The 17,580-nt window shown below is 41.2% G+C and overlaps 1 protein-coding gene and 1 long non-coding RNA gene across 5 annotated transcripts in view; one reads left to right on the forward strand and one right to left on the reverse strand.

Moving 5' to 3' along the window:
* Positions 1-778: 778 nt before the first annotated feature.
* On the reverse strand, positions 779-10,634 carry LOC128109749 (uncharacterized). The gene is made up of 2 exons (XR_008217916.1): positions 2,420-10,634; positions 779-1,015 (listed from the first exon to the last, which is right to left on the reverse strand). It is a non-coding gene; the product is annotated as an uncharacterized LOC128109749 (long non-coding RNA).
* A 70-nt stretch (positions 10,635-10,704) lies between these two features.
* The window catches only part of Zbtb41 (zinc finger and BTB domain containing 41), a 36,963-nt gene continuing 30,087 nt past the window's right edge, over positions 10,705-17,580 (forward strand). Inside the window, exons 1-2 of one of the 4 annotated variants that reach the window (XM_052737102.1) lie at positions 10,705-10,761; positions 11,469-12,702. In XM_052737102.1, the coding sequence (XP_052593062.1) occupies positions 11,586-12,702 (1,117 nt within the window). In that variant the 5' untranslated portion in view covers positions 10,705-10,761; positions 11,469-11,585. Of the gene's footprint in view, positions 10,858-10,903; positions 11,250-11,468; positions 12,703-17,580 lie in introns of those variants that run through there. The other 3 variants (XM_052737105.1, XM_052737103.1, XM_052737104.1) reach the window with 3 other exon arrangements.

Genomic DNA, 17,580 nt, shown 5'->3' on the forward strand with positions numbered 1-17,580 from the left:
GTGGTGGCAGTTGTGTGGCTTCTGTTATGTGTGACAAGACATGTAACTGAGGTGTTGAGCTTTGATTTGATGGAAAAAGTCTAAAAAGGAAGAAGATGGAGATGTTGGTTTGTTATTTCTTACAGCTGGCAGGATCCAAGGGGCAGAGAGTAGGTACTGGATCTGTTAGAACATAGAGCATTTTGGGGTTCCAAAAACATGCAACTCATGAGAAAACTCAGACAACATGGGGGAAGAAAGAAAGAAAAGTGATGGAAAATACTCTGTTCATACATCTATATGTTCATACCTCTATAATCCATGCTGACACTGGCATTGCTCTTTGAACAAAACAACTGTTGGAAACAAGTTTTAGAATAGTTTATTGGACTTTGCTAGTCTTTGCTAGTCTTCCCTTAGCCATCCAAGACCAATGGTACTTGCTTGGAGCAGAGAGTGGGGGATCTCTAGGGATCCTCCTGCCCATCCTTTATAAGAAGGGTTACTCATTATATATATAATACCAACCCTACAGTGTCTTGCAGATCTGAAAAAGGTAGTTTATCATATATAAAAACAGTAGTTAAAGAGTTTAAGTGAAAGTGCCCAGTGTGAGTGAAAAAAAAAGCAATCAAAGAAAGTCATTAAAGTTTGGGTGAAATTCTCAATGCCAGGAGTGAACTGCCTTCCTACGGTTTTTGGACATTTTGTGTGAGAGATTTTACTGTGGATAACTAACACACATGTTCACTCACCCCAGATAGGGAAGCCGTAAAAGACCACAATAACCACCAAAGTCCAACTTGGTGAAACAGTGAGTTTTTATTGGAGTTACTAACAGAAGTATTGGCGAGGGATTTCTTATAGGAGAAGATGTGACTCAATCTCACCCCAGCAGAGGTGAGGACTGGGGAAAGCTGCAGCTCTGGATCTCTCTGTAGGACTTGCCAGTCTCTAACAGGTCTGGGAAATCTCCTTTGGGCAGCTTGGTAGTCAAGAGTCGTCTTGTCCAGAAGTCATTTGCTGCTTCTAAAAGCTGAACAAGGGCCATTCAGAACCTTGCAAGTTTCAGCTTTCCCAGACATGGGAAGTTTGTTTATCTACTGAGTTTCATGATTCTCCCTGTCCACTTTGATCCTGGAAGGAATATTTCAATTTAAGGGAAACTTCTATACGAGACTAACTTGTAGTAGCTACTCATGTCATCACCCAATAAGGATAATTTGACCTTTTCCTTTCCTACTTTATCGCCTTCATATCTTTCTCTGTCTAATTGGTGTAACTAAGACCTCAAGCACTGTACTGACTAAGAGATGGAAGAATGATCATACTTGTCTTATTCCTAATAAGAGAGAAAGTATGAGTTTGTCTCCATTTGGTATAATGTTGTTTATGGGTTTGTTGTATATAACACTTACTATAATGGGTCTCTATGGTAGGTACATCATCTATTTGAAAAGGAAAATGCCTCTTCTATGACTGGTTGAGGCTGACAGCAACAGTGATCTAAGTGTGCAACACAAATGTTTAGAAGGCACTTTGACACACATATCACATCCAGTTAACAAAACAATAGCTGTGGCTTTCCCAGCCGGGCCTGTGCCCTCCCTAGGCACAGGTTTTTGTTCTGATTTGCAGTAGAAGACATGAACTACCTCTTTTGGAATGGGGCTTAAGTTGATTGCACCCATGATAATGGTGCCACTATAGCACAAGCAGGCAAATCCTGCCTGACATTTCAATTCTGTAACACACAGGTAGTCAAGCAGAACTGTTTGTGACACTTCTCTCTAGCACCTGATAGATCTTTGTGCTGTTTCTACATTTTTACTATTATGAATCATGTGAATATTTTTGTATAATTTTGTGCACACATGATTTGAATTGTCTTGAGTATGTATGTATGTATGTATGTATGTATGTATGTAGAAGTGGAATTTCTAAGTCTATAGTAACTCTATGTTTAAATGTTGAAGGACCTGACAAACTCTTTTCCAAATGTGTACCATTTTACATTCCTAATAGTTCAAATTACTCAAAATTACTGCCATTGCATATTATAATTATTTAAAGTTATTTGTTCCCAGTGTGAAATGGTGCCTTACTGTTGTTTTGATTTGTATTTATACGTGGAGTAATGATGCCCAGCAACCTTTAAGGTTGATTAGCATCTATACTTATTTTCTTTACATTTTTCTATGTTTATATAATTGTGATGTGAATGTGAAATGTCCCTCCCACAGGATCAAGTTTTGAATGGTCATTAAGCTTGTGGTACTATTTGGAAAACCACTGAGCTTTATGAGTGGGATAGAAGAAGTAGACTACAAGGTGTGGTCTTTAAAGTCTTTTTAGCAGCCTCTTGTTCTGGCCTGATGTCTGTCATAGAGTGAACACTTTTCTTTATCAGACACTCCCACCACCAGAAACTCCAGCATACCTTTCTCATGTTGAGTGTCTGCAACTTCAGAAACCACCAGCAAAAGAGATCATTCCACACTTAACATTTTGTCAGGAACTGTGGTCATATTGAGGAGAGTCAGTCCATGGAAATATATCCATTCCAATCTCACATACATAGTCATAAAATCTGAGTCATCTTTTATTGCTTATTTGTAAATTCTTTATGTTCTTGATATGGAATTCTTATCATATAGAACTCATATGACTTTCAAATCTTCTCTCCCATTCTGCAGGCAATCTCTTCATTCTCTTAAGTCTGTTATTTCTTGATGGTGCTTTAATTAAATGAGGACTTTGGTTGTCGTTTTAGACCTGTTTTCCACACTAGGATGTTCTCAGATCACAGAGTGGTTCTTTTCTCACGGACTACAGGCATTGTCTCTCTTACTGACATATGGACACTGTCTCTCACACATGACACTTGTGCCTTCTTTGGGATTTACTTTCTAGCGGATCACGGCTCTTCTTTTTATCTATGAGATATATTGCCTTTATAAAACTTCCATTGTCCTACTTTGCAATCATGATGTGGCTCGGTATCTTTTTGATCATAGTATCACAATGGGAACTGTAATTATTTTGTATTCTTACAAAATAAAATTTATATCTATCAGATATATTAGTCTGAGTCCTTTAAAGGAACAGAACTGATAGAATTACACACACATACATACTGACACACACACACACACACACACACACACACACACACACATATATATATATATATATATTCTAATGAATCCCATATATATGTATGGTCTCAGCTGGTGTTCAGAATTCACTGGAATCCTGAAGAAGTGGGTTCTAATACCAGTGGAGGAATGAATGCTTCTCAGCAGGATATATGAAGGTTGCCAGAATGAGGACAAGCAGGCAAAATTCAAAAGCCTCTTTCTTCCATGTCCTTTATACAGGCTGCCACAAAAAGGTATGGCCAAGACTGAGGGTGGGCTTCCCAGCTCAAATGATCCATCCCCGTCCCCCCCAAAAAATATCCCTCATGGGTTTGCCCAGCAGTTTGGGTTTTTACTTAATTCCAGATGTAGACAAACAAGAATAGCCATCCCACCAGCTTAATACTAAAAAAGAAGCTCAAAATTATCCAGGAACAGTGTTATTGTTACTTTTGGCTTCTTTTTGAGGTATATTTGGAAATGTCTGAGTAGGCTTCCACACCACCCCTCAAATGCCCTTCAATTCTAGTTGTCTCTCCCCTCATTCCCTCCCTTAGTCCCAAACCTCTTCCCCCTTCCCATCTAGTGCAGTGGAGCTTTCCCACAACATATTAAGGTGATCCTAGTGAAGTCTCCAAATAACGAGGGAGATATAACTCCCACTGTCCATCTCTTGCCACCAAACGAAGCTTCCAGTACTGGGACCAAGTTTTATCCAATTCAGTTGTTTGTTGAAAGGCTCTTATGAAAATCCCCAAACAACTCCTACTGTTGCCACAACAATAAACTGCTCCCCACAAATGACTAGCAAGGCCCTGTTGCTGAAGACAACACCCACACGATTCATTGAACCTGCAGAGGTCAAGCTGGTGCTTACATAGAACCTTCATCCCAATGTTCTAGTGTCTATAACATGGAAAGGTACTCTGTAAGCTACCAAAAGAGAAATGTACACACCAACTTAACCATAAACTCTTTGATCCACAATGCTGTTCTGCCTGCAAAATATGCTAGGGCAATGGTGGCACAAAGCTTGTGGGAGTAACCATCCAATGTATGATTTGACTTAAGGCCCACTCCACGAGATGGAAACCATACTGCAACACTGCTTGGGTGATCAAGAACCAGAGACTAGATGGCCCAGAGACCTTCCTCTGCCATCATGGACTCTGATTCCCAGAAACCGGAAGTCTAAATGAAACACTTTCTTTGATGAGTTGCCTTGGTCATGGTGTCATCTCACAACTGAAAAGTAACTAATACAATCACTGCCTTAGTTAGTTAGGTTCCTATTGCTGTGATAAGACTCCATGACTATGAGCAACCCATCATCCTAACAACCTGGCGAGAAAAGGATTTATTCTATTTCCACTTTCACATCACAGTCTATCATCAAAGAAAGTTAGGTCAAGAATGCAAGATTGGAATCTGGAAGCAGGTCTGAAGTAGATGCCATGGAGGAATGCTGCTTCCTGGTTTTCTCCTTGTGGTTTGTTCAGCCTGCTTTGTTAGAGCACAGGATGGCACTGTGCACAAGTTGACCCCTCCCACATCAATCACTAATTATGAAAATGCCCTACAGGTCTGCCTACAGCCAGATTTTGAAGATTTTTTTTTCATTTTACATACCAAACTCAGTTCCCCTTCCTTTTCCTCCCGCCCCTCCCCTTCTTCTTTCCCTCCCATCCACTCCTCAGGGAGGGTAAGGCCCCCCCATGGGGAGTCAACGAAGTCTGGCATATCAAGTTGAGGCAGAACCATGCCCCTCCCTGCTGCATCAAGGCTGAGCAAGGTATCCTTCCATAGAGAATGGGCTCCAAAAAGCCAGATCATGCACTAGAGATAAACCTTGATCTCACTGCCAGGGGCCCCACAAACTGCCCAAGCCCCACAACTGTCACCCACATCACATTCAGAGGGCCTAGTTTGGTCCTATACAGATTCCCCGGCTGTCAGTCTAGAGTCTGTGAGCTCCCACTAACTTCCGTCAGCTGTCTCTGTGGGTTTTCCCCATCATGATTTTGACCCCCTTGCTCTTATAATCTCTCCTCTCTCTTTTTGACTGGACTTTGAGAGTGCTTAGCTGTGGATCTCTGCATCTGCTTCCATCAGTTACTGGATGAAGGTTCTATGATGACAATTAGGGTAGCCATCAATCTGATTACAGGGAAGGCCAGTTCAGGCATTCTCTCCACTACTGCTTGGAATCTTAGCTGGGGTCATCCTTGTGGATTCCTGGGAATTTCCCTAGCACCAGGTTTTACCCTAACCCCATAATGGCTCCCTCTATCTAGATAGTTCTTTCCTTGCTCTCCCTCTCTGTCCCTCCCCAAACTCAACCATCCCACTATCTCATATTCTCATCCCTGCCCCTTCTTAACCCCCTGCCCCCGAGTTCCCAATTGCCCCTCTTGGGGTCCTCGTTAGCTAGTTTCTCTGGGGTTGTGGATTGTAGCATGGTTATCCTTTGCTTTATGTCTAATATCCACTTATGATTGAGTACATACCACTGTGTTTGTCTTTCCGGGTCTAGGTTACCTCACTCAGGATTTTTTTTTTCTAGTTTCATCTATTTGCCTGCAAATTTCACGATGTCATTGTTTTTTTATCATTAAGTAATACCCCATTGTGTAAATGTACCACTTTTTTTTTTAATCCACTCTTCAGTTGAGGGGCATCTAGGTTGTTTCCAGGTTCTGGCTATTATGAATAATGATGCTATGAACAGAGTTGAGCAAATGTCCTTGTCGTATGATTGTGCATCCTTTGGGTATATGTCCAAGAGTAGTATCATTGGGTCTTGAGGTAGATTAATTTCCAATTTTCTGAGAAACCACCATACTGATTTCCAAAGTGTACAACCAGCTGTCAAGGAGGTATTTTCTCAATTGAACATCTGTCTTCTAAAATTGCTCTAGTTTGTCAAGTTGACACAAAAAACAACCCGCATACTCACCAACACTCGATATAGTGTCTGTGTATGTTCTGTTATAATATAATAATATAGTGTGCATATATTCTAGTATTATAATAGAATGAAACTAAATATAAAGATCTCTGTGCTTATCTTTTAATGAAGTGTCTTTTCCAGTGTTTTCTTACTTTATACTCTATAGCTCTACATATTTTACCATTTTTATTAGCTTTCCTTATGACATTCTAGATGTAGTTTCTTTGTCTGATACATATTTCAACTGCCTTCTTTTTCTAATCCATGGATTGTCCTTTGGGAAAAAAGTTAAAACTCTTGATGGTCTAGGCTGGAGAAATGGATCAGAGGCTAAGAGCACTTGCTGCTCTTGCAGAAGACTGTAGTCCAGTTTGCATGTGAAGCACGTCACAACTGTCTGTAACTCCAGCTCTGGGGAATCTAGTGCCCTCTTCTGGCCTCCACATGCAGCTACATTCATATGCACATACCCACACAGGCACATAGGCATACCTATAATTAAAGAATGTTCATGGACACCTAGGTTGTTTCTACATATTGATACCACTAATAGTTCTTTACATAACAATGATGTGCAAGTGTCTATGTGACGTGTTGATTTGGATCCATTGAGTAATTACTCTGGCATGGAATAGCTGGGGAATATGGTAGATTTAATTTTAGTGTTTTGAGGAACCACCATACTGGGTTCCATACTGGTTGACTAGTTTACATTTCCACCATCATTATATAAAGTTATCTATATATAAAGGAACATGTCATCTGTAGGAAAGTGGATGAAAGTGGGTATTAAGTCAAGCTCAGACACATATTATATGTCTTCTCTCATTTGTGGTTCCTAGATTTCAAATAAACTTATAAAGTCATCTATACACATGACATGAAAGTAGAAACAAACTGTTTATGGAACAAAGGCAGTAATAGGAAGAGGGATGCTTGGATTATACTCATTACAGATTAACTCTGAGTCACCAATAATGCATCAGCGTCATACTAAGGAAAGATATGGGAGCACTTCTCCCTGGAGTCATTTAACCAAGAGTGAGTCCAGATTTGAATTCTCTGTCTCATGTTCTCTGTGTCTTCCATCCTGTCTGTTGTGAGTCTGACTCTGTGTCTGCCTAAAGGCCATCTTGTGAATCTGTTTGTCCTTTTGTGTCTGTCTGTGCTATGCACCTGTCCCTAACAAAGGACTTTGCTCTGTATTTATTGAATGGCATAGGAAGCATCACGTGGGGGAATAGGACACTTTACAGAAAACTTTAACAGAGTTTTACAAGGGATTAAGTCACTGGTTTCAATAGATCTCAAATGACCCAGATAACGAACATCGTTGTTTGTCAAGCAATATCCATAAATGGTTGTTTTCATCCTTTCTGGTAGGGAGATGCTTTTAATTTCTGTATTTGCTGCTTTCAGCAAATGATGTACATGTATGATTCTGGGTCACGGGTATGGAAGAGTAAGATTATGGCTATACATTAGCTTAGGTTGTAAAAGTTGATTACATGGGAAAGTCAAGGCAAGTAAGGTTAGTTTTTAGATTGTTCTCTTAAAGGAAGGTGAAACAAATAGCTTGAGTACTCAGTAGACTAGCAATTTTAAGCAACTTCAAGGTACATTATTAACTCTGGCTGTGAGGTCCAGCAAAAGTTCCAGTCTCTTAGAATGTAAAAGATACTTTCAGAATATTGTACTGCCACAGGGGAAGAGGGAAGAAAGGGGAGAGTATGGAAGCATTAGTAGGAATATGCTCAAAGTACTTTATATATTTTAGGAGCATATGCTTATGTATTCCAATGCCATATACTATGTATATATGCTAATGGGGAGGGGGAGTTCAATATGAAGTCTAATTTACTGAAGTCTTTGACTCTAGTAATTTGAACACATCTTTGCAATAGTGATTTTTCCTTTTGTGATTACGGTGAATGCCCCATCCCAGAATGCTGACTGACACAAGAGCTCAGTCATTTCATGAATAAACATGACTTTAAAGGGTTGAGTGGAACTGTTCTAGGACTTTTAAAAAACCTTTCTGCCACTTATCACAAGAGATAATCTCTTTTTCTGTGTAAGGATAGAGGAGGGAAATGAGGAGGGAAATGGGCCCTTACAGGACACCGAATGCCAACACTTCATTCAATTTTGGATTTCCCACACTCTAGAAATGTGAGAAGTGAAATTATAGTTGATAAATTATCCAGTTTGGAGTTTTGTTATCCAGCACAGAGGGTCTAGGAGAACAATCTTCAGTTATTTGGTTGTTATTTTTCTGAGTGTGTCTGAGAGTTCAGAGAACAATGGCTGTTAAGCCAAATTTAACCAATGTCAGGCCTTTGTGTGGTTTATGGCGTAAAAGGATTCTTACATACTATGAGCTTTTAAAAACGCAGAAAAGGAGAAAAGGAAAATGATTAGTAACTGACCCCAGAAATTTTTTTTTTAGCCCAATTGCAGAGAATTTGCAAACAAGTTGATTATAATTAAGATCATTCCTAGGCATTTTATTTGTCATGCTATTGAAAAGCCTGTTTACTAAACTAGAAATGTCACATTCCAGTCACAATACAATTTTTCCATAGACATTTAAATGAATCAATGAAGAAAAGCCTTTTCATTTTTAGTGACAAACTCATGAAACATCTTTCGAGGGTGTTAAGACCAGGACATATCAGCAACACAAAGACACTGGGAATCTGTGGGAAGATCTTTCCTTCTTGGCTGCTCCCTCGGCTCTGTCCTTACCCTGCCCTTACCCAACTTGCTACCTTCTCAGTGGTACAGGACTGAGGAAATTGTCAAGACGTTCTTTTTAACTTTTGCTTCTTACTTTTTATCACTTGTGAGTTAGTCAGTGTTTTCCAAAAAAAAAAAAAAAAAAAAAAAAAAAAAAAAAACAACCCACAAACAATAGGATAGACAGGTAAGATTGACGTGATTTAATCCAGGGACTAGGTCACGGAGTTGTTGTTAGGTCTCACATTCAGGACAAATGGCTAACTGAAGTGCGTATTCTCAGCATCACAAGCACCCAGTACTGTACAGTTATCCTGACTGACATACCCTGCCCCCTACCCTAAATCTTCCCAGCCCTTGAGTTTCCCTTCCTTTTCCCCCGCTTCTCTGACACCGTATAATCCAAACGTTTGGGCTGCAAGGTCTCTCGGCTGTTTGGTCTCCTGGCCTGCTCACGGCCTCTAGGTCTGCAACTCCTCTCTGCTCTGTCTTCTTCCCTGCTCCCCGTGGCCCGGTTCAGTCTGCAGGCCTGGTTCAGTTTGGACCCTTCTAGATGCTTCTGGTTGTTTCTTCCCTCACATCTAAAATAAACCTTCTCCTCAACCATAGCTAGAAGCCGTCTTGTCTTCATTTTTTTCATTCAGCTGTGGGGACTGGCAAGTGTAAAATCCACAAGCCAAGCCAAATGGGCTTGAAATTTAGGTAAGAGTTGACCATCCAGGCTTCGCTTTGAATTGTTCTGGGGTGAAAACACATTCGGGGCTTCCCTGTCGAATGGTGAGAGAGGAATTGCTTATTTGGCCAATGTCCGTCTTTGCCAACTGATAAGACAGGGTGTACCACATTCCTAGAGAGTTATCTACATCAGTCTGTTCAGTAGATCTACAAAGCACCTTCATTGCAATGTGCACCCATCCATACTAAGGGAAACAAAGTTGAGGTATTCTCCCACTTCCCCTCCTCCTGGGTATTTCCTCACCCTATATCTTTTTGTTTTGTTTTGTTTTGAAGACAGGGTTTCTCTGTGTAACAGCCCTGGCTCTCCTGGAATTCACTCTGTAGACCAGGCTGACCTCGAACTCACAGAGATCCGCCTGCCTCTGCCTCCCTGAGTACCAGGATTAAAGGCGTGCGCCACCACGGCCTGGCAACCCTGTATCTTCTAATGAGAGGGTAGCCTTTTTCAGATTCCTAGTTATGTGTGAGTTATGACGAGGGTGGAATTACAGGTGAAGAGGGGATGTCCATTTCCTTTGGTCAGGGCCTTTGTGCCATTCTTCTTAGGTCTGCCCAAACAAGATCTAGAACCTTCATCGCCAGACGGGGCAATATCGGTTCTCTGTGCATTCTGTCGGAGATGCAACACGGTAGGCTCTGGTTCTGAGGCTCTAAGTCCCTTTAAAGGTTTGGTGGTCCTTTCTCTCAGCGTCACACCTACATGAACATTTTCTGTTCACAGTAAGTTAATAAAAACAAAGTGCACAATTGTACGTGCGCTTACATTTCAGGTGTATCTTCAGTCGGAAAGCCACACGGCGACTTCCAGCCCGCACTGGGGCGTTTGCCACCTTGGACTTGGCAGGCTTCCGGGGGGGCTCTTTGGTGACAGACTGGAAACACACCGGTTGTCACCAATGCCTCCTAACACAACAGAGCAATCTCCGCTTCCCTTCTTGCAGCTCAGCTTTGCGGGCTCAATCCGCGAGGGTTCCCCTAAGTCACCCACGAACACCGGGGGTAACGGATTTAGGACCTTGCGAGGACACCCGAGGGAGCTTACGGGGCATGCGCGGGGGGCCGGAGGCGCGCGCATGCGCTCCGGCGGATGCCCGGGTTCGCCGGCCTCTTGCGGCGGCTGGGCGGCTGCGCGCGGCTGACGTGCCTGGCGGGCGGGCGGGCGGGCGGCGGCGGCGGGACTCCGCGAGGGGAAGGAGCGCCGCCGAGGTGGATGAGGTGGGGGGCCGGACCCGGAAGTGGGTGGGCGCGGGCGCGAGCGCGCGGGGATCGGAGCTGGCTGCCCCGAGCCGGCGCGGGAGCCCGGGGTTCCCGGTAATGGGCCTGTGGGGGCGCTTGCCCGGACAGCCTGGGAGGGAAGGGTCACGGGCGAGCGCGGTCCCCGCCGACCCGGGGCCTGGGGAGGCTCCGCTTGCAGCGGTCGCCCGTGCTGATCCCGCTCCCGGCGCCCCACCTAGGGCCGCTCTGCTCTGCCCGGTGGGTTTCGGAAGGGCTGTCTCGGGGGAGCCGTGCCGCACTCGCCCGGGGAGAGCATGCTCATGGAGACTTGCTTTACCGTGGCCGCGCCGGTCTTATTGTCACGGTCCCCCAGCACCCAAACCGGGACTGCAGCCCCCGGCGTGTATGCTGCACGGTCCGCAGCCTCGGCCGCATCGTCCTCTCTCTGTTCTGTTCTCTCCACCTTATTCGTGAATCAGGCCTGGAAGGTGTGCTGTGCCTTCACTTAACACTAATTCTTTTGTTGGTTGTCTTGCCCTAAACCCAGCCCTCCTTGTTCTCCGCCCTCAGAATCTTAGTTGCTAGTGAATGGAACGTTGACTTTGTAATTAAGAGAGAGTTTAGGAAAGATTAGTTGACAGCACCTTTGGTTATTTAAGATTGCTTTGCTGCGGAGTTCTTAATGTATGATTCTCACTGTTTTGCAGATCATGAAACGGTGGGGCACGCCCCTTCAGAAGCTGTTGTTCAAGACAATCTAGTTTTGTTTCCTAAACCTCGTAAGTCACTTATGAAGTTTCTTGTTCAAAAATTGCAGTACTGCAATGAAGAAGAGGAGAAAGGTCACTTCAAATCTCGATGAGAAGATCCATCTGGGCTATCACAAAGAGTCTTCAGAAGGAAATGCTGCTGTGGAGTGTGGCCAAGTGACCTACACTCGGTCTGCAGGAAGACCAACTCCCGAAGCTCTTCAGTGTTACCAAGAACTTCCTCCCTCTCCAGATCAGAGGAAGCTTTTGAGTTCTTTGCAGTATAACAAGAATTTGCTGAAGTATTTGAATGATGACAGGCAGAAGCAGCCATCTTTCTGTGATTTACTTATCGTCGTAGAAGGGAAAGAATTTAGTGCGCATAAAGTAGTGGTTGCGGTTGGTAGTAGTTATTTCCATGCGTGTTTGAGTAAAAACCCAAGCACCGATGTCGTCACCCTGGATCACGTAACACATTCAGTTTTTCAGCATTTGCTTGAGTTTCTTTACACGTCAGAATTTTTTGTGTACAAATACGAAATACCTCTTGTTTTAGAGGCCGCAAAATTTTTGGACATTATAGATGCAGTAAAGCTGCTGAATAATGAAAACGTTGCAACTTTTCAGGCAGAACTAACTGAAAAGTCATCTCCAGAAGAAACACTAAGTGATTTAACTGGAAGACTGTCAAATAATCATCAGTGCAAATTTTGTAGCAGACATTTCTGCTATAAAAAGTCCTTAGAGAATCATTTAGCTAAAACTCACAGGTCTCTGTTATTGGGGAAAAAACATGGGTTAAAAATGCTGGAGAGAAGTTTTTCTGCACGAAGGTCAAAAAGGAATAGGAAGTGTCCTGTAAAGTTTGAGGACACTAGTGATGATGAACAGGAAAGTGGGGGTGGGTCAGACAGTTTGAATCAAGAAGGTTTTGATAAGGAGAAGTCAGATAGGAATGATTCTGAGGATCCTGGAAGTGAATACAATGCTGAAGATGATGAGCTAGAGGAGGAGATGTCAGATGAAGACTCTGATACTGAGCAAAGTGATAAAGATAACGATGCGGAAGAGGAACCCGAGGCTGGCGATTCAGCAGGAAGCATCCACGAAGGGCTAGCTCCGGTAATCATTCAGAACAGTAATAAGAAAATACTGCAGTGTCCCAAATGTGATAAAACTTTTGACCGAATAGGTAAGGACCGCCTGTTTCCTAGCTCTAATCTTCTACTATTTTGGAGGGAAATCATTAAAAACTAAACTTTGAAGGAACTTTTAAGAAGAGTTCTGTAGTAGGGAAGATGTTCTGATTTTCAGCACGTTGTTTATCTTGTTATCTTAAATTTGTTGTGAATCAGAAATTTGGTATTTAATCTTTTATGTTTTCTTCATTATGTCTTAACAGGCTACAGGTTCTGTATTTGGGAGAAAGACTCCAGAAAATCAGCAGTTATTATATATAGCTTTTGACTTACATGCCAGTTTAATTTTAGAAGTGCTGGTTTCGAGTTACATGTACATTGATTATGAAATTGTTAAGTATGTTCTGCACATAAAATGATTAAAACAGTTTAAGAAGAAGTGCAGTCTGACTTTGTAAAAGAAACCATGCAGTTCTGTCCAGACATGACTGTTTTGTCCTGGGTCATGTATGCTCTTCGCGTAGGTTAACATTTGGTTTATAAGGTATTTGTAATCATTTGCTATCAAAGTAGGCTAGTGGAATAGGTTAACTGGTTTGAGTGTTTAAACTTTTTCTTTTTGCTTTTATAGTACTTTTTGAATGTATTTCTAAGGATACTTTTTTCAGGACAGTTTAATGATTATTAGTAATTTTACTCTGTTTCATACACAGAAATAAGACAACTTCTGAACAACTTAGTCAATTGAAAGAGCTTATGTGTACAAGAAACTCGTTAGTCCTGGTAGTCAATGTCACTGTAGCTCTCTCAATGTGTGGATGTACACAGAGAGCAGCTTTTTGGAGCTGAGGTACCTGGGAACATTTTATCTTAGAATGTTTTATTTTTCCTGTACATCTTAGACTTTGAACTCCCTCCTTATGGTATTCTACAAACTTTAATTAGCCTAATTTGACTTGGAAATCAGTGAGCAAGGGTCAGTTCAGTACCAGCATTATAGGTCCAGCATGTTGTTCTCTTGAACAGTCAGTCTGTGAGGTACTTCATTGAGGGAGGGCTTTCAGTTCCACTAAGTTTGGGAAACTGTAATACATAGTCTGCTTTAACTTTATGCAATTCTATAATAATACTAGAAAATATATCTCTTAATTTTGCTTACCCTAGCTTTTCTTCAAGTCACTTTATAAATAAGGTACCTACTTATGAGTGCTTTTCATAATGTCCCCAGGAAACTATAGAGTTTTATGCACATGAACTGCCTAAAATTGAAGCTGATAAACCTACAAGTTTACAAAACGTTTTTTGCCAAAGTCACTCCATATATTATGAGAATCAATAGATTACAATGTAGGGTTATTTCCAACTTACTTTTCAGAATGAATTTTACATTACAGTGTTTCTCTTCTGTTGCTTGACTTGGGTTTCTTGGTGTTCACTCATTCTTCCTCTGGTGGAGTGTCTCTGCCTCTATGTATGTCTATCTAGTACTTGTTTATATCCACTTGCTGATTTAAAAGCTTGAGCTGTTGTAGGGTCATACTACTGGGTTTTTAAATCTAGGCCTCGTGTGAGTTGTTTAACCTATGTGTGGGGTTTTCACCCTTCATTAGTGAAATGAGGTGATGCTGATGTGTTGTTAATAATATGAATGGTTATGCTGAAAATTAAAAAGGGATGATTCTGGAGAATCACTTAAATGCTGCACAGAATGCAGGTGTTCAAGAATGTTAGCTGCTCTTAGGATTCATTAATTTAACATTGGATGCCTTCCAAGCTCGGTTAAACAGATATGAAATGATATGCTTTCTGTCCACAAGTATCTGAGTACATGCAAAGAATTAGCATAATACAATAAAGTTAATTTTATCAGGAGGACCAGGAAAAGGAGTGACTTCACAGAACTGGTAGTATTGAATATGAAACTTCTAAAATTGGGTGGTGTTTACAGGGTAGAAGGATCAGTGTATAAAGGCATTGAGGTATATGGTATGTTCTAGAAATTGCTAAGGTGTGAGTGTCTTTCAGATAAGAAAAGAGGCTTAGAAAAAAATGACAGGGACTAAGTAGGCAAATAAGGAAAGCCAGCTTTGGGATGGCTTGAATGCTATATGGAGTTTATGTTTTATCTGATGAAACTGCTGGGGAGGAGAAGCTTCAAAAGGAGAGAATGACAGCCAGTGAGTTATAGCCAGATTGTGTGGCTTCAGTGTGAAGAAGGAGACTGGGCAAGGAGACGAGAAAGCCAGAGGGGCAAGAAGGGGCATAGCAGAGGCAGAAGCATAATGCTGCTTGGATTCGGAAGTTGAGTGACATTGGCAGTGAAAAGTGGGATGAGGGTAGAACAGTGGTTATGGCGAATGTCAACAGAGCAACCGGCGACAGGTAGAATGAAAAGAGTATGTAGAAGATAAACTGTGAATGTTTGCCTGATCTCAAGACAATTTTATAGCTGTCTTTCATTTTTCTCATCTCACGCTCATTCCTTTTACAGGATTTTAAAATGTCCATCTTAAATTTTTGATTATCATTTTGCTGGTCTAACTAAATTGAGGCTGAAGCTTATATACTTTTGTGCTCGGTTAGTATGCTTTGGATATTCCAGGTCATTAACATTTGCCAGTAGCACTTACTGCCTTGAACTAAGTTTAAAGGACATTATCTGGTTTCCCATTGGCTTATACTGGCCCTGTTGGGCTTCTTTGTCATCTCCTTGCTTGGCTGCCGTAAAGTGTGCTCATGAGGGCAAGGGATAAGCTCTGAGATTTCTGCTGGAACCATTAGCTGCACAATACATAACCGAAAAATTGGATTCCATTATTGGGCTCTTTTATTCTTCTAGTTATGTCTTTCCAGAGGCAACCAGCTGTCCATTTCTCATCCAATTCTCATGCAAATAAGAGTCCTTTGACCTTGCTGCCCCTTATACCAAAAACCTACTGGGTAAAAAGCAGAATAGAGACATGACAGATGGGGTAAGAGAGGAAATTTGGATAATTTAGAATTTTTGTTTCCTTTCACAGAACTTTAAAGTCTTTGCTTGGAGTAAATCACAATCTCTTCTCGAGACAAAATATATTTTGTATCCCCTCTCCCTCTTTATTAAACATGAGTTTATTTAGTCTATTTGAATAGGGATTCTACTTGCTTCTTAGCAAATTGTAACAATGGTGTACTTTTCTACTTTACAGCTAAATATTTTGTTGATGTGCTCGTTACGGTGTGCTAGATGAATAGGTGCGATTGAGAGTAACAGTGTCAGATAGGAAGTATAGTAGGGTAATTTAGTGACGCTTCTCACCAAAACTGCATGTAAAATCTGAAAATAATCATTTTGGCTGAGCCATATGAGGGGGTAAATTTTGAAACATATCAAGACAAATTTATTCATTGAAAACATCTTTGGTTTGTGACTCCTACTTTTTGGTTCAGAAAACTACAGTTTTTCACTATATGATGTTTCCTATTTTTTACAGAGAACATGGTGATTTTATGCATTGTTATTAGAATCTCTTCCTCACAAATTATAGATTATAGATACTCTTTTTACCAAGGAGTGCCACTTCCATACCCCTAAACTCCTGCCAGTTGCTTTAAACATGAGATTTATTGGGGGGTTACATTTTGTTTTTCTTGATAAATCTCTGGAGACCCACTTGGATCTTCTGAGTCGAGCTTTCCCCAGGCTTGTCTGTTTTTCTTGTTCCGAATTTCAGCTCCATGGAGACAGTGGGCTCTGCAGTAGGGATGTGCATAAACTCTGAGTTTGTAACCTAAGTTTTTTCATGTCTGCGATTTGTAATGCTGTAGGAATTTACCTCGGTCTCTTGACATTATTACATTTATTTTGTTATTTTTTCTCTTTTATAAATGATTTAAGTTTTATTATAAAAATCTTGCAAGTTAAAGAAAATCACACAGTTACTCTATTTACTTCAAAAGGTTTTTAAAATCATTGGGTTTGGGGACTGGGGAAGAGGCTCCGCAAATATGAAGGCTTGAGGACCATGGCTGTGTGTACCTGTATGTCCTGGATTTAGAGGTGGAGACAGGTGGATGCCAGGAGTTGGCAGGCCAGCCGATTAGCTGAAGGGCAAGCTTACTGTTCATTGAGTGACCTGTCTTAAGACAACAAGGAACGCAGAATCAGGCAGATCTCTGTGAGTTCGAGGCTAGCTTGATTTACAGAGTGAGTTCCAGGACAGCCAGGGCTGTTACACAGAGAAACCCTGTCTTGAACTCAACCCCCCTTTCCCCCCAAAAGAAAAGGACAACAAGGTAGAGGGCTTGAGGAGGACACCCAGTTTGCTCGGGTCTCTTGTGTGTATGCGCATGGGCAGTCACCACCCCACCCAACACACACACATGATTGCACGCGCACACGTGAGCGAGCGTGCTTTGAGCTATTTAAGTTTAAATCTTTTCTATTAATCTTTTTAAGACTACTGGTCTAAGAAGGTGAGGTCAATTTTTTTTAAAATTTAACTGTCTATTCTATGGTTTTAATATCAATAATATATCTTAATTTTTATTCCAAGTAGAAAAAAATGTCTTGATCGTAAGTGGACTGAAAATGCTAGTAAGTACTAGTATAAGATCTTTACAACTGTAATATGTTTATAGAAAGTAAACAACTACTGCAATTTTTTTTTACATATATTTTTAGGTTCTCTTTGGGACCAAAAATGAGATTTGTGCATTAGAAAGTTGATAAATTATTTTCCAATCCTGAGAATCTACTAAAGATGCTAATAGTAATAGTGGCTAAAATTTATTAGTGTTTACTAGGTACTAGAATGTTTTAAGTATCATGTGTATATTAATTCATTTATTATATAACATTCCATAAAGTTTTACTAATTCAGGTCCCAAGGAGAGGCTAAATATTTAGCTTACTTAGGTCACACCTAACTGAGAAGGTGACCAATCACTGA

The sequence above is a fragment of the Peromyscus californicus genome, unplaced genomic scaffold (assembly GCF_007827085.1).
Source record: "Peromyscus californicus insignis strain IS unplaced genomic scaffold, ASM782708v3 Scaffold_14__1_contigs__length_90479793_seg_2, whole genome shotgun sequence".
In the NCBI taxonomy this organism is placed as follows: Eukaryota; Metazoa; Chordata; class Mammalia; order Rodentia; family Cricetidae; genus Peromyscus; species Peromyscus californicus.